The sequence below is a fragment of the Terrapene carolina genome, unplaced genomic scaffold (genome assembly GCF_002925995.2).
Source record: "Terrapene carolina triunguis isolate 2854851 unplaced genomic scaffold, T_m_triunguis-2.0 Scaffold662, whole genome shotgun sequence".
Taxonomy (NCBI): domain Eukaryota; kingdom Metazoa; phylum Chordata; order Testudines; family Emydidae; genus Terrapene; species Terrapene triunguis.
The window spans coordinates 610,308-633,012 of NW_020665013.1; the positions used below are offsets into that span (position 1 = coordinate 610,308).

Sequence of the window (22,705 nt, forward strand, 5' to 3'; positions counted from 1 at the left end):
CCTTCTATCTCTTAGAGTATTAACAAGCATGTGGGTATTTCAAAGGAAAGGTCTAGAGTATTTTAACTGCCAGGTGGCACAGCAAAAAAAAAAAAAAAAAAAAAAAAGCCAGTATGTTGTCAGCAGCGTGTGGTGGCCTCTGGGCAATGCAGGAGTCCTGGTGCTGTGGAGTGGGAGGGGAGGCTGCAGGCAGGTCAGCAGCTGGGAGGAAGGACCTGCAGCCTGGAAACTGGGGTTTTCCACAGGGAGCAGGGGCTCCAGGGCTGCACAGTATCTCTCCCTGTGCTGTCCTGGGGGTGTCCTGCCCTGGCACCAGGGGCCCTGGGCTTGCTCTGTCCCAAAGATTCTTTCCCTGACTGCAGCCCCGCAAACCTGCCTTCCACTTATTGGCAATTTTTGGATAATAGCAACTTTTTGCTGGAACCGAGAGGTTGCTGTTAAGTGGCATTCACTGTGTATAAATATGCATCCGAAGAAGTGGGTTGTAGCCCACGAAAGCTTATGCTCTAATAAATTTGTTAGTCGCTAAGGTGCCACAAGTACTCCTGTTCTTTTTGTGTATAAATAATTGCCAGTCCAACATATGTAGTTCTGTATCTGGCCAAAAATATTTTCATCACCAATGATCACAGCACAGCTCTGGGATTACTGCTAACACTGCAGCACAAAAGTCAGGCTTGTTGTGACTGTAACTGCTTAAGGCAAATCAATTATTGGTCCTACAGACCTTGACCATGCTACTAACTTGCTGATTTTCCCTGGTGGTGACTTGGGAAGTCTCTAAAGGCCAAAAAGAGGAATCTCTTTCAAATCCAGGTGATGATCCATGTTTCTCACATCATTTTCCTTCCATATTATTGCAGAGTTTGGACGAAGTAAGTAAGAGTGATATTGGTCGGAAGATAAAAGAAGGTATGGAAGAAGCGGCCAAAACAGCAAAGCAGTCTGCAGAATCAGTCACCAAAGGAGGGGAGAAACTGGGCAAGACAGCAGCATTTAAAGCAATCTCTGAGGTACACATGCAGGTGCCCTGCCATGCAGCACCACGTTCACTAACAAGAAAGCTGTCTGGGGGGAAAAACAAAAAAAAAAAAACCCTCCCAAACCGTAAATGTCAAGTCATTCTGCTGCACTCTTCAGCATTATGCTGCTTTTTTCACCTTCAAGTGAATGTAGTTTTGAGAGCAAAACTCTTCTAACATACAGGAGGTACTTAGGAGGTGCTGGAATAAACTGATCAGTTAAAGAGCTGTAAATCACCAGGATTGGATGGTGCACATCTGAGAGCCCTGAACAATCTTAAGCATCAGGTCTCCTGCTTCTCGCTGTGGGGTGGGAGTCCACACTGCGTGTGACTCCTCATCAGATGCTTGTATGCTCTGCAAGGATTAACGCACCTCAGCAAGTATTTGCAGTGACACCAAGCTGTGTTTTAAAAACAGAGTAAGCTTTATTAGTCAACTGGAACACAGCATTGGATGTCCTTAGGTTAGGATAAAGAAATGAAGATTAAAACATAGTCCATCTGGCCAAGCCAGCACAGACCCCAGCCAAGCTGTAGTGGATTCCATCTCAGGCTCTCTCTCTCTCCCTGACCTGCTGGTCACCTCCCAATCTTTTGTCTCCAGGCAAAGCCATCCTATGTTCGCAACCCCGTCTGCTGGAGCTTCCCGGTGTTGAGTGTCGATTGTTGAGTCATTGGGGCTTTTCGTTATTCCTCTGGGCCCTCTGTTGATCTGGATCAGTTTCATTACAGCTCAGACAACAAAGCAACACCCGCACCTCATGTCCTGCGTTGCTCTGAGAGCAGACTTAAACCCCCCCCCCCCCCCCCACAGGGTAGCAATGCAAAGGACAGGGCAACCGAGGTGCACACCGGCTCCATAAAAATATTACAGAAAAGCCTCACTTTGTCACACCTACCACTGAACCTTACTTCAGCACCAGGCAGGGCCCCCTTTTTTTTTTTTCCTAGAAGGGATGTAAATACTCCTGTGTCATGGCATAAATGTTAGCGGTGGATTCTCTGTAACCTGAAGTTTTTAAATCATGATTTGAGGAGTTCAGTAACTCAGCCAGAGGTTAGGGGTCTATTTCAGGGTAGGTGAGGTTCTGTGTCCTGCAATGGGCAGGAGGCCAGACTAGATGATCATGGTGGTCCCTTCTGGCCTTAAAGTCTGAGTCTATAAGCTAACCACTAACTGACTGGGTTGGAAGAAATTTCTCATTACAGGTGTATTGCAAATAGAGAAGCATCTGATCCTAGCGGCTGTTGGACAGGGTACTAGGCGAGCTGGATCGTTGATCTCATCAGTCATGCCAATTTTTATGTTTGTGTTCCTAATAAGATGTCATCTGCTAAAGGTCAGCTTCAGCTGCAGTAGCAGTTATTATACAGTGGCATTTCTATAATGAAGCCTGTTAGCTACATCTGCTGCAGTAAGATGACTCCCTTTTCAGACCTGCCTGCTGTTTTTCTCCAAAGCAGGCTATCAGGCCATCCCTTCCAGGCAAGCAGTCATTTTGCAGGATTTGATAGTCTTACTGTATACTGAATTTTATGTGTGCTCATGTCCATCACTCTTCCGTGATGGCTACAATGGCCAAACTTAGGACCCAGTCCTGCTTCCATTGAAGTCAATGGCAAAATTCCTGTTGACTTCATTGGGAGCAGGGTGTGATCTATTGTATTAAAGATGTAATAAACTCTTTTGCTATTCAACATGAAATAGTGATACATACAAAGAGGTCTTTTTGAGAACATGGTTTTTGGTTTTTTGGCAGACACCCAAAAGCATTTAGGGCTTGTCTACACTTAAAACACTACAGTGGTGCAGCTGCACCATTGTGGCTGTGCCACTATAGTGCTTTAGTGTAGACACTACCTACGCCAATGGGAGAATCCCTCCCATCGACGTAGGTAATCCACCTCCCCAAGAGGCATCTAAAAATTCTTCTGTCGACCTAACGCTGTGTGCACTGGGGGTTAAGTTCATAAAGCTATGTTTCTCGGGGTGTGGATTTTTCATACCTCTGAGAGATATAGCTATATCAGTGTAAATTCTTAATGTAGACCGGGCCTTATTTTTAAAGTGGAAAGTTTACTGATTAAATATAAGAAAGAACAAGAAATTAAAACACGTTTATATTGAAACTGAAATTATGTGATTGTGCAAAACAAACAAAACCTTTAAATTCTTGGAGACAAGATACTAGTCTTATTTTTAGAACAACCTTTTTGATGAAAAGAATGGGGTTAATTTTACTTTTAGTTCTGATTTGTAAAGGGGCTTCTATTTTGACTTATTTACCTCTATTTTTTAAGACACACACACAGTTTGGAGTAGAGAGACTGGAAAAGGTGGGGGAAATATGACTTTTGATGATGATTTTGGAATACTGGAGTGCTGGTCAGTTACAAATGGATGCTTTGGCAGGCAGGTGGACCACAGCACCTATTCCTTGGACCCTGGTTCACATTCCGGTCAGGGAGGAACCATCACGATTATCTAGTCTGACTTGCACATCGCAGAGGTTGACCACAGAACCTCACCCATCCAGCCCTGGAGTAGGCCATAACCTCTGGTTGAGTTATTGAAGTCCTCAAATCTTGATTTAACATCTTCAAGTTACAGAGAATCCACCATTTACTCTAGTTCAAACTAGGAAGTGGCCCATGCCCCATGCTTCTGAGGAAGGCAAAAAACCCCCAGCGTCTCAGCTTGTCTGCCCTGGTGGAAAATTTCTTCCCAACCCCAAATATAGCGATTAGTTAGACCAGGGGTTGGGAACCTCCGGCCCACTGCTTAATTTAATCCGGCTCACGGCAAGTCTCCACGCCATGGGCCAGAAGCCCCAAGCCGCGGTGTGCCCCAGCTCCCGGGTGGAGGGGCAATCAGGGACGCGCCGCATGCTGCCCCCACAGCCCCAGTGCCGGCTCCACAGCTCCCACTGGAACTGCAGGGGTGGACCCGTCTAACATTTCTGTCCGGCTAACATTTCTTTGGTTTCTTGAATATTGAGACCACAGGGTTTTTTTTACAAATGGATTACCTTTACGTATTTAGTTTACTGGATTTATCCATTTATACTTTTTTAGATCAGAAACTAGATAGTTCTGTATGGTGGTTACATTTTTACAGTAGGCAACCAAGTCTGGAGTAACCATCTTAATGTCCACAGAACCTTGCTACACCATCACTTTGTGAACTACGTGGAGGGAGTAAATATTTTTAGCTTTGACATAAGGTACATTGACAATAAAGATAACTTCCAATTTTTCTTTCTTTTCATAAATTGGTGTTACGTTTCTTAGCCTATCGGTTACGGTTGTTGTATAGAGCTTGATTTTTTGGTAGTAGCTTGACCTAGTGTTTTTTTGATCATTTTAAAATGTTGGAATTCAGTATATTGGAATTCAATTGCTTTTTTAATTTTTAAAGCTGGTACTGGTTTGTTACTTAAATTCTTTATTAGCTTTTTAGTTTTCTTATTAAGAACATAAGAACGGCCATACTGGGTCAGACCAAAGGTCCATCCAGCCCAATATCCTGCCTACCAACGTTGACCAATGCCAGGTGTCCCAGAGGGAGTGAACGTAACAAGTAAAGATCAAGTGATCTCTCTCCTGCCATCCATCTGCACCCTCTGACAAACAGAGGCTAAGGACACCATTCCTTACCCATCCTGGCTAAGAGCCATTAACGGACTTAACCTCCATGAATTTATCTAGTTCTCTTTTAAACCCTGTTATAGTCCTAGCCTTCACAACCTCCTCACGCAAGGAGTTCCACAGGTTGACTGTGCACTATGTGAAGAAGACCTTCCTTTTATTTGTTTTAAACTTGCTGCCCATTAATTTCATTTGGTAGCCCCAAGTTCTTATATTATGGGAACAAGTAAATAACTTTTTCTTATTCACTTTCTCCACACCACTCATGATTTTATATACCTCTATCACATTCCCTCCCTTACGCTCCTCTTTTCCAAGCTGAAAAGTCCTAGCCTCTTTAATCTCTCCTCATATGGGACCCGTTCCAAACCCCTAATCATTTTAGTTGCCCTTCTCTGAACCTTTTCTAATGTCACTATATCTTTTTTGAGATGAGACCACCACATCTGTACGCAGTATTCAAGATGTGGGCGTACCATGGATTTATATAAGGGCAATAAGATATTCTCCAGCTTATTCTCTATCCCTTTTTTTAATGATTCCTAACATCCTGTTTGCTTTTTTGGCTGCTGCTTCACACTGCATGGACGTCTTCAGAGAACTATCCACAATGACTCCAAGATCTCTTTCCTGATTAGTTGTAGCTAATGTCGGAGAATAACAGAGTTCTCACTTTTTCTTTGGGTACAGCAAGTCAGATACTTTATTTTCTCTCTATCAATTGCATAGAGGGAGAGAGCTAAACAGGTCTCTCAACAGGTAAACAATTACAGCAAGCATTTATACCTTTTGTTACAGACAATAATGAGCAACAGCTGTGTTTTGTTATACATAGGTCATTCTGATATCTTGTTTTGCTCACTAATGTAGACTCTTAGTCTACATTCCATATTATCTACACAAGGTCGCAACAACTTCTCACACAGTTCTTTCCCACTCGCCTCACACATTCCTCGCTTCTACAAATCTCGCGTTATTAGGGTTACAGTTAGCCTGACTCTTGCTAACAAACTGTCATGCATTGCAATCCCCTTCCTGTCAGTTCTTTCTCTGCTTCCACACTAAATTAGCCCCCCTCATATTGTATGTATAGTTGGGGTTATTTTTTCCAATGTGCATTACTTTACATTTATCCACATTAAATTTCATTTGCCATTTTGTTGCCCAATCACTTAGTTTTGTGAGATCTTTTTGAAGTTCTTCACAGTCTGCTTTGGTCTTAACTATCTTGAGCAGTTTAGTATCATCTACAAACTTTGCCACCTCACTGTTTACCCCTTTCTCTAGATCATTTATGAATAAATTGAATAGGATTGGTCCTAGGACTGACCCTTGGGGAACACCACTAGTTACCCCTCTCCATTCTGAGAATTTACCATTTATTCCTACCCTTTGTTCCCTGTCTTTTAACCAGTTCTCAATCCATGAAAGGATCTTCCCTCTTATCCATTGACAACTTAATTTACGTAAGAGCCTTTGGTGAGGGACCTTGTCAAAGGCTTTCTGGAAATCTAAGTACACTATGTCCACTGGATCCCCCTTGTCCACATTTTTGTTGACCTCTTCAAAGAACTCTTAATAGATTAGTAAGACATGATTTCCCTTTACAGAAACCATGTTGACTTTTGCCCAACAATTTATGTTCTTCTATGTGTCTGACAATTTTATTCTTTACTATTGTTTCAACTAATTTGTCCGGTACTGACATTAGACTTACCGGTCTGTAATTGCCAGGATCACCTCTAGAGCCCTTTTTAAATATTGGCATTACATTAGCTATCTTCCAGTCATTGGGTACAGAAGCCGATTTAAAGGACAGGTTACAAACCATAGCTAATAGTTCCACAATTTCAGATTTGAGTTCTTTCAGAACTCTTGGGTGAATGCCATCTGGTACCGGTGACTTGTTACTGTTAAGTTTATCAATTAATTCCAAAACCTCCTCTAGTGACACTTCAATCTGTGACAATTCCTCAGATTTGTCACCTCCAAAGGACGGCTCAGGTTTGGGAATCTCCCTAACATCCTCAGCCGTGAAGACTGAAGCAAAGAATCCATTTAGTTTCTCCGCAATGACTTTATCATCTTTAAGTGCTCCTTTTGTATCTCGATCGTCCAGGGGCCCCACTGGTTGTTTAGCAGGCTTCCTGCTTCTGATGTACTTAAAAAACATTTTATTACCTTTTGAGTTTTTGGCTAGCTGTTCTTCAAATTCCTTTTTGGCTTTTCTTATTACATTTTTACACTTAATTTGGCAGTGTTATGCTCCTTTCTATTTGCCTCACTAGGATTTGACTTCCACTTTTTAAAGGAAGTCTTTTTATCTCTCACTGCTTCTTTTACATGGTTGTTAAGCCACGGCGGCTCTTTTTTAGTTCTTTTTCTGTGTTTTTTAATTTGGGGTATACATTTAAGTTGGACCTCTATTATGGTGTCTTTGAAAAGTGTCCATGCAGCTTGCAGGGATTTCACTCTAGTCACTGTACCTTTTAATTTCTGTTTAACTAACCTCCTCATTTTTGCATAGTTCCCCTTTCTGAAATGAAATGCCACAGTGTTGGGCTGTTGAGGTGTTCTTCCCACCACAGGGATGTTAATTTATTATTAAATACATTATATTATTTATGGGTATGTAGTTGCTTAGTTATTTTAGCAGTAGTATTATTAATGCAGTGTGGATACCAGTTACCCTACTAACTACTCAGACTTTTTCTGGAATTTTAGCTGTTCCTGCATTTTCCTTTTTAACTATGTTTAATTCATATTGAAATATTTTACTCTGAATTATAGTACCTATTTTTACAGCAAGTTTGATTTCACCAATTGATTTACTAGTTTTGGCTTTAGCATGTGCAATATGACCCATAACAGATAAAATTTCTTGTCTTAATTGAATAATCTCCTTCCCTCTATCTTTTGAATTTAAACAAACTTTTAACTGGGGAACAATTTTATGAAGTTTGATAATTATTTTATTGGTGTAATTTGTTTAAAACAAATACAAGGAAGTTCTTCTTCATGCAGCGCACAGTCAACTTGTGGAACTCCTTACCTGAGGAGGTTGTGAAGGCTAGGACTATAACAGTGTTTAAAACAGAACTGGATAAATTCATGGTGGTTAAGTCCATTAATGGCTATTAGCCAGGATGGGTAAGGAATGGTGTCCCTAGCCTCTGTTTGTCAGAGGACGGAGATGGATGGCAGGAGAGAGATCACTTGATCTTTACTTGTTATGTTCTCTCCCTCTGGGGCACCTGGCATTGGCCACTGTCGGTAGACAGGATACTGGGCTGGATGGACCTTTGGTCTGACCCAGTATGGCCGTTCTTATGTTTTATTGGCATAATTGAAACACCATTTTTGAAAATTGTCATATTCAGTCTTGCCTAACATTTTTGCCGATAAAGTCTGTATTAATGGAGATGTCCAATGTGTTGAATTAGTATTCTGGTGTGAGTAATTAAAGTTTCTGTCTTTTTATTAACACGATTCTGGAGTTTAGTCCTGGAATTACAGTTTTTTTATTTTTGCAGGTAATGTGGCATAGGCACAAGTAAAGGAGGAAAGACTTCTAGCTTTAATTACATTAAAATTTGTTTTTTAACATAAATAAAAATTTAGTGTATAAAACTCATTATACTCATAAGCCAAGAAAAGAATTCTTTGCCAATGGATGTTAGTTTATTTGTTAACATAAGTTCTTATTTTTGCCTTGGCAGAACACCTAGAAGTAATTATTACTTTTTTGCAAAAACAAAATAAAGGAACAAAGGAGAAATATTTTTTCTTGAGTTAATTTTTGTTTTTAAAAACACTTTTACTTGGTTGATATATATCCATTTCAAGTTGGCTATTTATTTTAATTTGATAGGTAATAGGAGATTTTTGTCTGTAATTTTAAATGTACCAGTTCAGATAAATGGGTCTGAATTCCTGGGCACCTTCTTTTTCCTTTGATAGTTTAACGTAAAATACTTGAGGGGTAGCCATGTTAGTCTGGATCTGTAAAAAGCAGCAAAGAGTCCTGTGGCACCTTATAGACTAACAGATGTATTGGAGCATAAGCTTTCGTGGGTGAATACCCACTTCGTCAGACGCGCGTCTCCCTCTCGGCTAGGGTTACCATATTTCAACAATCAAAAAAGAGGATATGGGGGGGGGAGAGAGCCCCATGCACTCCCTCCCACTTCCCACCCCCTGACTGCCCCCTTCAGAACTCCCAACCCTCCCCTGCTCCTTGTCCCCTGACTGCCCCCTCTTGGGACCCCTGCCCCCAACTGCCCCCTCCTGAGACGACCCCCCCACACCCTAACTGCCCCCCTAGGGCCCTACCCCCTTCCTGTCCCCTGACTGCCCTGACCCTTATCCGGACCCCCAGAATTCCCGACCCTTCCAACCCTCCCCCTGCTCCCTGCCTGCCCCCCAGGACTCCCTTACCATGCCCATGCCGGTCAGACGCTGGCTCCACGTGGAGGCAAAACACGCTGCCGGGCTGCCACGCGCAGAGCCCCTCCCCCGCAGAGTGCTGAGGCAACGGGAGGGGGGGAGCTCCAGAAGGGGCAGCGGCTCAGTCTTCTGGGAGCTGCAGAGCCCGAGCACGGTGAGGGGGGAGCCGGAGGGCACACCTGCCCAGGCTGCGTCCCGGTGCTACCCCCCGGGGGGCTCCTGCAGCGGATGCATGCAGGCAGTGGCCCCTGTGCGCCCCCCGTCTCTCCCCTCGCCACGCTCGGGCTCTGCGGCTCCTGGGAGTGTGAGCTGCTGCCGCCCCTCCCGGAGCAGGCTGAGGGCCCCGCGCCCCGGCGGCTCACACTTCCGGGAGCCACAGAACCCGAGCGCGATGAGGGGAGAGCCGGGGGGCGTGCCTGCCACCGGTCTGGGGTCCCGGCCGCCGACCCCACTCAGCCTCCTGCTGGACTGGGGTTCCGTTCACTCAGCCGGCAGCGGGCTGAGCGTGGCCGGCGGCCGGGACCCTGGCTGGCAGCCGCGTGCCAGGCAAAATCGGCTCGCGTGCCGCCTTTGGCATGCGTGCCATAGTTTGCCGACCTCTGGCATAGAAGATGAGTTGCTAGTACTATGGATTTTTCTGCCACAAGTTTAAAAGGAATGTATACCCAGTCATTTGGCTAGGTATTGAGCACATGGCCCATAAAGTTAAAGGTAATTTAATATTTCAGCCTTGTGGATTGTCCAGCAAGCTTTTATGCAGCAGTGATAATTCTTTTATTGGTATTTTTAAACTAATTTTCAAGATTTAGGGTGATAGGAAGTACGCAATTTCTTTTTAATGTATTTTGTACACTTGGAACGTCACCACCTTAAATAGGCAGCAGGTTTAAAACAAACAAAAGGAAGTATTTTTTCACACAATACACAGTCAACCTGTGGAACTCCTTGTCAGAGGATGTTGTGAAGGCCAAGACTATAACAGGGTTCAAAAAAGAACTAGATAAGTTCATGGAGGATAGGTCCATCAATGACTATTTGCCAAGATATGCAGGGATGGTGTTTCTAGCCTCTGTTTGCCAGAAGCTGGGAATGGGCAACAGGGAATGAATCACTTGATGATTCCCTGTTCTGTTCATTCCCTCTGTGGCACCTGACATTGGCCACTGTCAGAAGACAGGAAACTGGGCTAGATGGATCTTTGGTCTGACCCAGTATGGCCATTCTTATGTAAAAGTAGAACCTCTGTCAGTTTTAATTTTTAAGGACAGTTCTCATTTGGTAAAAATATTCACCAAAAGAGATGCTGTAGTGACAGCACTGTCATTGGGGGCAGCATTCCACCCATTTGGTGAAAAGTTAGGTTACAGTTTAGTAAATGTTTGTTTTCCCACTGAGATGTTGGCATAGGTCTGATGTAGTTCACTTGTAGGCTTGTCCAAGGCTAACATTCCTTTTTTAGCTGGAGTGGAACCCGAACTAGAGGTTTGGTGGGTTGGAACTTATGACATGCAGTACAGGTCTTTACATAATTTTGCACATTTTTATACAGTTTTGGCCAATAAGCAAATTGTTTTGAGGCTTCATAGGTGTCTTTGGTACCAGGAGGCCCTTTCCATACCTTATGATTATGCTATAGCATAATTTTTTGATATGATGTTGCAACTACAAATTTATGGTGTTTGTCATCTTTGTTAAATTTGGATTTTAAATAAATGGTTAATTTATGTTCCTGATCTAGTTGATTTACTGCCTTGATTAGTTGAAACAAATCAGACACATTTATTTTTAGCATTTTGGAATTTGTTACGCCAGGTAGGAGCTTGAGTTTGTACATAAAACCAAAGCTGACACATTCGTTTTTATGGTTGATTTTAAGGCCAATAAATAATACAGGAGTAATTTCAGCATACTGACTGGTGACAGACCTAATTTAAATTTTTTTTTTGAGATTCCTTCCTTTTCCCAATCTGTTACTGTGCCAGTACACTGGACCCCATCTTGAGGGAATGAACCATCATCTGTGCATGCCATCCAAGATTGGTATTCAAATCCAGTGGAAAAACAGTTCCCCTTAGTCATTGTCTTTAAATCAACATTCTGACATTGGTGTAGTTGAGCTAACCTATCCGCTCTTAAAAACCTTTTGTTTTTAACACACTTAATTTATACATTGTTTTTCATTGTCAAAATTGAAGTTAGTTTACACTTGATCCTTCACCCTCTTTGCTTTGATTGGATTTCAGGTATTTTAAAGACTGGTAGTCTTAATGATGACCTTTTTTCCATAAATGATGTGATTGAAATGTTGTAGACCCCAGATGGTTACCAGTACTGCCTTTTGATAATCTATTCTTCCTTTCTAGCACTCAGTCCTTTGCTTGCATGAACAATAGCTTGGGGGGGGGGGAAGAAGGGGGAGGGTTTTTTTTTTTTTGTTGTAACACAATAATTGCACTATGTCCTATACTTGCAATTTTCAAATAAAACTTTTTGCTTTTTGAAGGTAAATTAAGCAAGGGGCTTTATTTAATTTTGTTTCAAACTTTTTTTTCTGGCCTGATTTCGTGCAGGTTCCCAGTCTCAATTCGGATGTGTTCATAGTAGTTTACCGAGAGGTCTGGCAATTTTGGCATATTCTGGGATGAATTGCCTACAGTAATGGCAGATTCCCAGAAAACTACATACCTCTGATACACTGGAAGGGTTTTTTAATTCATCAGTGCTTGCACTCTGTCAGCTTGGGGGTTATAAACCCTCAGAGCAAATTTTAAAGCTTAAATAAGTAACCTTTTTTTCTGGTCCTTTGACTTTTTTGCTAAGATAATTTTGCCCCAGTGCTCTTTAGTTGTTCCAGCACATATTTGATGGACTCCATAGGCTTTTTTAAGTTGTACTAGAAATTGAAACATGATTAACATAAATACTTACGCCTTTTTCCTTTGCTTTAGATAAAGGCTTGTGAATGAAATAGTTAAACTCACTTGGGGAAACTTTTAACCCCTGTGGCATTTTTTTCAAACATATTCTCTTTGGCTTTTACTAAAAAAAAAAAATTCAAGTTGGTCTTTTGGGACCATGTCCAGGGTCCAAACCCTTTCACCACATCGAAAGAGGTGTAAAATGTGTTTTCCCACTTAGCATGGCTAAATTTTGATTTCTACATTGCATGAGCCACCTGTTTAGGAGCTTTTATTTAGTTGTCTATAATCAATTGTTAACCTCTATCAATGAGACTTTTTTTAGAATTGGTCACAGTGGTGCATTATGCAGAGAACGTCATTCTTTTGTAATTCCCCTCTGCATCAGGGAATCCAAAAATTTTTTTCCATGTCATTTTCTTTACCTATTTTGGAAAGTCATTTGCAGGTTCTGGGGGAGGAATTTGTTTTCTCTTCAACTTTACTCTGTATGTGAGATTGTTGAACTGATATTTTACGAGAATTAAACAGGATTTTGTTAGTGATTTCTTTATATAACACCAGTTCTTGCTATACAATTAGCCAGATGTAGAAAGAATTTTATAAACTTCTAGAATAAATCCCAAGTTTAAAGAGTGGTGGGTACAGTATAACACATACCCTCTTTATTCAGATTTTTAGAGTTTAATTCTGGGACTTCCCCAATTGTGGTGACTGGCAGGATTAAGTCCTGTCCTTCCCAGTACCTAAATTACATTTTAATAGTTTTAGACAATGGATTATGCACTAAAACAAAGGTAGGAATTACCCTCCTTAAAATCCAAGAGATGAACAACTTTAGCTAACATTGGACCAATTTTCTGGAAATGTTGCGTGGATGGAAGTAACCCATAGGGTAATTTCACACTTGTCCTTTCTGAATTACCATGTTTACAGGGAAATTCTCTACAAAAGGTGGAATTTCTATAAAAAAAAGTAATCAATTACATACAATGTCTTTGGAATTGTTTGACCAGATTTTAACAGGTCTTTGGGCTTCAAGGACACAGGATTGTCTTCCAAATAGATGAAAATCTGGGTGTGTTTAAAATCCAAAACTGTAGCTGTTTGTACCAGTATCTATTCCTATGTACATGGTAGGTCTCAGACCAGAGCAGTGGGTGAATTTTGTGATCCCTGCTTGAATGGGGAGCAAATTACTCCCAAAACCTGAAAATTTTGAGCTTTCCCAAATAGATTATGAAAGAAAACCCTTTCCTAACCAGGCAGAAATTTGGGTCACTTCTGTATAACTGTTTATACATTTTCTTATTTATTAAAGAATTTTTAGGAAGGAGAGAAACACTTCTGAATTACTTCTTGTCAAAATACAAAAACTGCAGTTTACACATGTTTACACGTTGTTTTTACTCTGAACAAATTTGTCCTTGAACAGACTGCAAGAAGAAGGGTTGGCTGGGAGATGAGGTTGATCAGGGGTGGAACAGGGGAGGGGTTATGGAAAAGAGGAGTGATGAACAGTTGTGGGGGGGAGGGGGAGAAAGAGAGAGGCAAGTTTATATGAGAGAATTCAGTTATTTCTTTTACTTTTTGGATACACTTTCCCCTCTCTGGTTGGGGAGGTAAAATTCCTCCTTCCTTGACAGACATTTTTTAAACTTTTATGACTGGCTTACCAAATGGACTTAAAACCATTTTTGTTTCTATAGGAAGAAGGTTTTACTTTTAATTGTAAAACCCTGTCTTCCCAATCCACTTGTGCTTTAAAGTGGGTAAAGAAACTTGTCCCCACAACAATGCTGTCTCTAGAACCTTTAAAGACATAAAAGGGGTGAGAGACTTCGACCTCCTGAAAACACAACATTAAATCACAAACAAATTTAATTGAAAACTTGATTGTATTAAAATTTTGCGTGACAATGTACATTTCCTTTTCTGGAGTGGTGTATTAGGAGTCAAGGTTTTGCAGTGGCATTGAAAACAAAGGAACTCATTAATCATTCTTCAGCTCCACAGTCTAATAGTGCTTATAGGCTATTACCTTGGATTGTTAGATTAAATACTTTTTTTTCTGTTACCAAGTTATTTTCTTTAACTTTTTGTGTACCACTATTCCCTCAGAGGCATTTCTTTTGTGGAACCCGAGGTGAGAGTCAGAATTAGTTTGGTTGGGCAGAACTGATATATCCTGTGTTTTATCCTGGATGGAAGTAAAGGAGGGGGATAAGGAGGAAAAAAGAGGGGTAGAGCAGAAAGAAGGCCAGGTCCTGTGTTTTCCACAACAGAAATCTTTTTGTTCAGTTTGCTTATTTTAGTTAGTGCTTATTCTTTTACCAGCTATTGGGAAGCTATTGGTGTATTTTACAGTGGAGTTGAGCAGTCTCCTTCTCTTTATTCTCTTGGTTAGTTTACTTAGATGGTTTCACACAGCTCTCTAGCCTGCTTCAGGATTTCATTTGTTGAGTTTGTCGTAGGGTTTTACCCTTCCAAGCAGAGGACTCTGTATTTGAGAATTTAATCCCCTGATAAAAAGCACCTAAAAATTACACTGCTCACCCTGAGGATGTTTGTCCTGCAAAAAATAGGCTTGCCTTAATTTCTTATACTACTTAGAAATATTTTGTCCTTCCTATTTAATATTATAAGTAAGGCTAAGATTTTGCCGCGGTTATTTTTAGTAAAAGTTACGGACAGGTCACAGGCAATAAACAAAAATTCATGGACGCCCGTGACCTGTCCCTGACTTTTACTAAAAATAGCTGTGACAGAATGGGGGATCCAGCACGCACTACTGCTGCCGCTCAGGGCGGCTCGGAGCAGCAGGGACCCTGTTGCCCGCGGAGGCTGGAGCTCCAGGACTGGTGGCTGGGAGCTGCAGGGCCCTAGCCGCCACTTGGAACTTCGGGGTCCCCCCTCTGTTGGCGCTATTTGGGAGTTCTGGAGGCTGCCCCCCACAGCTGGAAGCTCCCTGTGGCAGCTGGGAACTGGGAGTCCCGTGGCTGGGAGCTTCAGGGCTGGGAGCTGTGGGGGCCCCTGCAGCTGAGAGCTCTAGGGCCTCCTGGCTGACAGCTCCTGCCCCGTGGCCCTGAGTCTGAAGCAGAAAATGTTATGGAGTTCTCTGGAAGTCATGGATTTCGTGACTTCTGTGACATAATCATAGCCTTAATTATAAGCCATTTGTCGAGCTGTTAAGGAGTTTTTGAAGATACAGTATTCTCTCCTTCAAGCAAGCAACATTAATTTAAAACTCTGCTGACACTCTGTTAAAGATGTCATCCGTTCTGTAACCTCCAGGTTACAATTTTAGGAGGATGTAAAGGGTGAAATAAATTCAAATTTTTGCTGAACTTTAACAATGTTACCTTGTTCTTGCAGCACTGTACTTTTAAAAGTAACTTCCTTCTTAAATTTCTTAGCTGTCTTCTTAGTCTCACTTGAGCATCCAAAGTATTCTGTAATTTCTTTTTAGTAGCAGTTAATTTTTTCCCTTGCTTCTACTCTTTTAATTATTGCATTTTCTTTACTGATTAATTTAATCTCGGCACTCTGTTTTCTATTTCCAATTGCAGTTACGCTAATTGATGTTTCTCTTTCTTTTATTAAGCTTAAATAGTTTGATTCCTTGACTGCGATGTTTTGTAGCAACTCATCATGTTCCTGAATTGCAGTTTGATACTCCAATTCTTTTCCAAATAAAATACTTTTTTCTCTCGCTTTTAAACATGTTCTTTTTAGATTCCAAGTTAATATACTTTTTTTTTTTAAACTAGGCCCTTCTGTACCTCTTTCAAAATTTTTCTCAGAGTTCATTTCTCTATCTCTTGCTTGTGACATCCTTTATAAGTCTATTTGCAATGTACTCACATTTCCTCAGAACCTGCAATGTTTTTCCCAACAAACTATTCAACTCTGGACACAGATTGTATCTGATCTCTACTTCAAATTAATAAAACAGGTATTTCCAGCCAGTATTGTTAAAACAGAATTTAGATGTTTCTCTTTCTTACACAACCTGTACTTTTCCAAATATGCGTACAGTAGTTCCTTTCAATTAAATCTCCTGCTGCAAACTTCCTTTTATGCTTGAGCCATACCTCAAAAGAATGTATATTTCTTGGAATGATCTCATACATCCAAGCTAGAATCTCCATCTTTTTTTCTAAAAAAATCCTTATTCACTCCATCATCCCTTATGATAGTTAATTCATGGGGGACTGCTTCATTGGAACTAAAGCTCCTGGAATTATCTAAAGGCGTGGCACCTGGGGGCAATGGGAAAAGTTCCATTACCAACATTGTTCTTTCAAGGGATCTTTTTGGAAAACATTTTAACTCACAAGTACTAAGAGACCCTAAACAACCAAACAGGAGATAACCAGGGCCAGAATTAAAATGCAAAAATAAAAACCAGAGATCGTGGAAGGAAAAACTAGAATATAAATTAAAACAATTAAAACAAGGCAATCAGATAACATGTCTGAAACAAAAATAAAATCCCGTAACACTGAGTGAAACAAGTGGTTTTGCATGCTTTGAACTAATTTTTATTTTTTTACTCTTCACATTCAATTATGAAACCATTCAGTTTGCCAAGCAATCCAGTTGCCAGTTTGTATTAACTGTTTGAGATCTGAGACATTTAATGTTGTATTAATTTCAAGGATTAAAAAAGTTAAAGGTGACAAACTTTCACTGTTCAATATAAAAACAATGATACAAAGATCTTTTTTACAGAGACCATGGTTTACTTAATTTCTTGGCAAATAGCCAAAATCACTTACTTTACAGTTGAAAGTTTATTGATTAAACATAAGAAAACAGGAAATTAAAACAGCAGGTATATTGAAATTGAGCGATTATACAAAACAAACAATCAAACCCTTTGAAGTCTCTCTCCCTTGGGAAGCAAAGTATCAGTCTGATTTTTTTGGAATAACCTTTTTTGATTAAAAGGAACGGTTTAATTTTACTGTCAGTTCTGATGTGCAGAGGGTGTTAATTTCTCCTGCCCTAACAGACAGTGTACTCCTGGTGGAATTCTGTACCAAAAAATTAAAAATTCTGTGTACACGATTTTAAAATTCTGCATATTTTATTTGTCAAAATAACGCAATATAATCACTCTGGCTTCAATTATTTCAGTAATTTATTTAAACTACAATACAATGGATGGAGAATGGGAGTGGGGAGCACTGGAGGAAACCTCCAAACCCCCTTACCTAATAGTAATGTAGCTAGGTTGGACCGTTTATTTCTAGTTATTACTCAACAAATGTATGCAGCCATATGCTCAGTTACATCATAGGCAGCTGAAGAGCAAGTGAGGACTGGGGAATCAAACTCACAATTTATATTGGCTACTGATCATCTCCAGAAAAGTCAGTACCAAACAGTTCATGGAGCACAGTTTGATAGGAAATTTTTTCAGTCCAAAAATGTAGACCAGTTCTAATCACTAAAGCACCATAAGCATTTCTAAGCCATACTGTCCTTTATACCACTCTGGCAATGTGAAGGAGCCTTAAAATTTTTACATCTGTTTTATACTTCTGGGGGAATTCACAGAGACAATGGGAACAATTCACTAAGCAGGCAGGCTGCTACATTCTGTTCTGCCTGAGGGGACGGAGCCTGAACCATGCCTACCTCCTCAGAAACACACCGAAGTCTTGCCCCTCCTTGCGGAGCATGCCGCAATAGTGAGTGAGAAGAACAGTGTGTCTCTCTCACATGCACAACTGCCGAGCCCCTTCACTCCCTTGGCGGTGATTTATGTCTCTACTGGCTGCTCCGGGCGCCCAAATCAACCTGCCTATACTGCTGGGGAGGGGCATGTGACAGGTCTTGCAGCTTCCCCATCAGAAGTCATTTTTCTGCAGGGAAGCAAAGCAATCTGGGGGACATGAATTCTGTGCACACGCAGTGATGCAGAATTCCCCCAGGAGTAACAGTGGCAAGGTGGAGGAGAGACAGGATAGAAAAGGTGGGGGAGATACAGCTTTTGTCAATATCTTTGGAACACTGCATGGCTGGTCACTTAGGAATGGCTACTTTGGCTGGCAGGTCTATCACAGCACCTGTTGCTTGGACCCTGGTTCACAATCTGGATGTTGTCTGGTTGGGTTCTCCTTAAACAGGGTAGGGTTGTGGTCATGTCATCTCGCTGTGCCGATGCAGTGCAGTTGGTTTTAGGATTTGATGAAAAGCTGAGAGAGAGTTATAGAACAGGAGGAAGGAAGGGGGAACAGAAAGCAACCCAAAAGAAAGGGAGGCAGAACAGTATCTTGCATGCCTTTATGGTGCTGGCAATTAGGTATTCCCACTGATGGGCTTAAGTCTGGTTGTCGGAATAATATAATGATTTTCTCAAATGAAAAACAAAGTTCCTTGAACAAGAGGCCTTCCTCTCAGGAAGACAGTCTTTCCATTTGCTCTTCTTCTGTCTTGGGGCCAGGGAAGGTGAGATGAGCTGGGATGCGTTGGGAGGGAGAGCACTTTAAAGTCTCTTTAAAAGCCCCCCAAAAGGAATAAGTGGGTGGCATAGTTTATCCCCTCATTTTTATTTTTATTTTTACAAATTAGGCCTAACATCCACCCCACATTTTCTGTTTTTACCAAGCAAGATTTTAACAGTTCTTGAACCATATTAGCATGCCCTTTTTGTTTGGACTAATTTAATTTTTTTGTCTGTTTTATTGCACTTATTTATAGCATTTATTATTGAAAACATCTCAACCTATTTTTTATGGTCAATTTTCAAGCAGGCAAAAAGTGATGTTATTGTGACATTTTACAAACTTGCACATACTTTTTACATTTGAGCTTACAAAACGGGGGTAAATGTTAAGGTCCAGTAATCACAACAGGCCTCTCCTTGGCAGAGGCTGCCTAAAGATTACTTGTATCTGAGGCTAGAAAGTCCCTTCCCTAAACAGAAACTCAACCAAGAGAGTTGATATCCACCGCTTCTTCCTCTGGCTTAGATGCACTATTGAGACTTCTCCACACAACTCCATGTGGTCCAGCAGCATGACTTGAATTCAGTCCCAGAACCTGTTTTCTCACCAATGGTGATGCAGTTTGCTGTGAATAATTTGCCTGCCTGTTCTTTTGGCTTACAGATGCACATTTCAGATGACCCAGAGCTTTTTCTCTTGCTTGGGTCTGGGACTGAGAACTGGATTTGGCTGACCTTGAAAATATGCTCTCCTATAATTTTGGCTGCCTCTCCCTGTCCTTAATATCAGATACATTTGTCATTTGTCTTGCTCTCCTGCATTTTCTGCTGTCCTGTAGCTCCTTTCTTCCTAACTGGAATCGTAGCATTCAGGACTTAGGAACTTATTCTTCCTTAAAGCCAGGCAAGTCAGCACTATCTTTCAGTAAGAATTCTCACCTGAATTGCCAGGGTTTCCACTCCTCTCTGCAGAGACTTCTTTACCAAGCGTCTGTTAGTTTGGTTAGTTCCCTAGTTTCCTTTCCACCGTTTTATTCTCAGCCTGATCCAGACAGCTGTTTTATTGTATGTCTGCTGTTAACTTCCCAAATGCAGGGCCACATTTAACCTTGTTTTAAGCGATGGTGTATTTGCTTACAACAGGGCTGAACGTGACCCACATACTCTATCTTCTTTTCAACTGAGGTGATGGATTTCTGCAACAAGTCCACTCTAACAGGAATGGTTTTCCTTTCAGGGAGTAGAAACAATGAAGAAGGAAATAGAAGAAAGCGTTCTAGGGCAGACGGGTCCTTACAGACGTCCTGAGCGACTTAGGAAAAGAACGGAATTTGCTGGAGAGAAGATCACAGAGAGAATATTTGAAGCTAATGAGTATGTATTGAATAAAGAGAGACTGTTGCCATATGTGATCTGCTGAACATTATCTGATGAATGTTTTCAAACTTGGGGCACGGATTGGGAGGTGGAGTCTAGAGGTGAGGTCAGGCTGCAGGGATAAGGGATGGTTTGAGGGAGTGATCTTCTCTGAGTAGAAGCTGGGCAGGGATAGAAGCTCAGTGGCACTCCATTTCTATGGGTAAGAGGGGTGGTGCAGTTATTGTGATTGGTAGATTCCCCCTAATCAAGATTGCAGCCAGCTTCTGTTGGAAAGCCATATTTTATTCCTCCTATAACTTTGGTTTGACCTGAAGATTGGCAAGGTTATTCTGAAGGCAAAATACAATATTTCTGCAAAGTTGGAAGAAAATGCATCAGATGTTTGAGTTACTCTGCATTAACAAAGAATATATTGTCCTGACTTGAAATTTTGATATGGGTATTCTAGTATTTTTGTCTTCCTCACCTCAGACATTTGAGCAGGTCTCTGATATTTCCTGGATGTCTCACTGTCAACATAAGCTTAATGGGATCAAATCTAAACTCCTGACCTTTCCTTCTAACCCCTCTCCACTCCACCCATTCACTCAGGCTCACACAATGCGTGTCCCAGGTGTCAGCTGCAGCCTGCACAGTGAATGGTCATCACTATCTTTCTCCTTGTCTCCAGTCTCATTAAGAGTTCGGCTGTTGATTCATGAAATACTTGCCTTTTGCTCTTCCCTAGGGAGGCGATGGGTGTGGTGCTGCACAAGGATTCCAAATGGTATCAGCAGTGGAAAGATTTCAAAGACAACAATGTGGTCTTCAATAGTAAGTGTTCCCAAGGCTTAAGGAACAGAACTTAATTTCCAGTTATCTTTGCTCTCTTACCATCTGGGCTCTGATGCCATCTGTGCAACTAGTCTCAACATAATACAAATCATGGCCACTTTTGTCATTGCTGTTATTGTGAGGCGGTGTGAGATAGAAAGTAGGTGTAGCTGCTGACACTGCAGTTATTCCAGGCTGCTCCATCTGTGTTGGGACACACCCCCGCAGTCTTTAACAGAAAGATATTTTCCCACTGCTCCCAGTTCTTGAAATCTGAATTCCCCACTGTGTATTTCCATCGTGTAGATGGCTGTGACTGACAGCCGTAAGAATACTGAACTCTGAACATGGTCCTTCTAATCAGATGCATCCTGGCACTGAGGAGCGGCCAGAGCACTGTATACAACCTGTGAGTGGCATGAAGCCTGTGACTCGTGTAATCTGAGAGTGGGCAGACTGTGGGCTTCTTTCTGACACAAAGCGTATGCCACAGAGTCTTGCCTGCAGCAAGCCAAGTTCTTTTTTTTGAATTGGTCCCATCTGTGGGATTGTGGGCATTTCACCTCTCTTTTGGACTGTTTGTAATCCCAGTTTCCCATCAACACCATTAGCTGTCCATGTTGCATTCTGTGCTTATTGGGTAATACATGATAATAGTCTGGCTTGTTAGGCTGAAAGGAGTAAAGAGAGCATGCTGAAGACCTATTTCAATAATCAGAAATAACTGGTCCAAAGAAGGCTGCCTGGTTTCCAGCTTGCCCCTGTGTTTTCCAAGATAAATCACAAAATCCTTTAACCTCTCCATTGCTCTGACTGTTAAGAATTTTTCCCTAATATTTAGCCTGAATATTTCCTTATCTTTTTGCTCACTTGCTCCATGTCCCACTCTCTTGTGAGACCAGGATTCTCTTGAAAATATTCATTGGTCGCCCTGACAATCCCCCAGAATAATCTCTGCTAGACAATACATTTAGCTCCTTCAGATTCCCCTCCTGTTACCCAGATTGTGCAGTGTTTGAAGATTAATTGCTTCTTTAGAATCGTAGAGCTAGAAGCGACTGCAAGGGTCATCTAGTCTAACCCCCACCAAGATGCAGGATTGTTCTTTTCTCTAGTTTTTCTGTGTCCTTCCTGACCTGTGGGACCCAGAGCCGCACACAGTATTGCAGTGGGGTTGTACCCAGGCTATGTAGAGCAGAGCTAGTTGTTGCTCCCTTTATATACTGTATATGGTATATGTGAAGATATCAGATAGTAAAACTAGTTTTTATAAGGAGTAAGATTCAGAGCTTAAGCCAACCATTGACTATATGCTTTGGGAAGAAACCTCCACTGTGGGCAGGTTTTCCCATAACTACCTAATGCAGCTTCTTCTGGAACTAGCTGCTGTCAGCGATAGAATACTGGACTAGATGGGATATGTGGTATGGCAATTTTAATCTGTTTTTGCAATGGGATTACACTATCAATTCCCTGCTTTTTTAACACCCGCTTCTATATCTATCTTGCAGACTCTGCTTTGCAGGATCTCATCTCCTTCCTTCCACTAATGCCCCCAAAATAATTCTGATCTCTGGTTTCCTAAGAACAGCTACAAAGAGCTGTAGCAGAGGGGTGGCTATTGCCCAGGGGTAGGCAACCTTTCAGAAGTGGTGTGCCAAGTCTTCATTTATTCACTTTAATTTAAGGTTTCACGTGCCGGTAATACATGTTAACGTTTTTTAGAAGGTCTCGCTCTATAAGTCTATAATTATATAACTAAACTGTTGTTGTATGTAAAGTAAACAAGGTTTTCAAAATGTTTAAGAAGCTTCCTTTAAAATTAAATTAAAATGCTGATCTTACGCCGCCAGCCTGCTCAGCCCGCTTCCAGCCTGGGGTTCTGTTCACCTAGGCTTGCAGCGGGCTGAGCGGGGTGACTCGAGGTCAGGGCAGAGGGCTGGGATATGTGTGGAGGTGCAGGGCAGAAGGCTGGGCTTTGGGGGCAACTTGAGGTCAGGGTAGAGGGCTAGGGGGGTG

General features: G+C 41.5%; 1 protein-coding gene across 2 annotated transcripts in view; it reads left to right on the forward strand.

The window, feature by feature from the left end:
- TIMM44 (translocase of inner mitochondrial membrane 44) overlaps positions 1-22,705 on the forward strand; it is a 70,328-nt gene that overhangs the window by 13,847 nt on the left and 33,776 nt on the right. For both annotated transcript variants that reach the window (XM_026659699.1, XM_026659701.2), the window contains 3 exons: positions 864-1,013; positions 19,731-19,867; positions 20,601-20,686. In XM_026659699.1, coding sequence (XP_026515484.1) covers positions 864-1,013; positions 19,731-19,867; positions 20,601-20,686 — 373 coding nt within the window. The remainder of the gene's footprint in view (positions 1-863; positions 1,014-19,730; positions 19,868-20,600; positions 20,687-22,705) is intronic.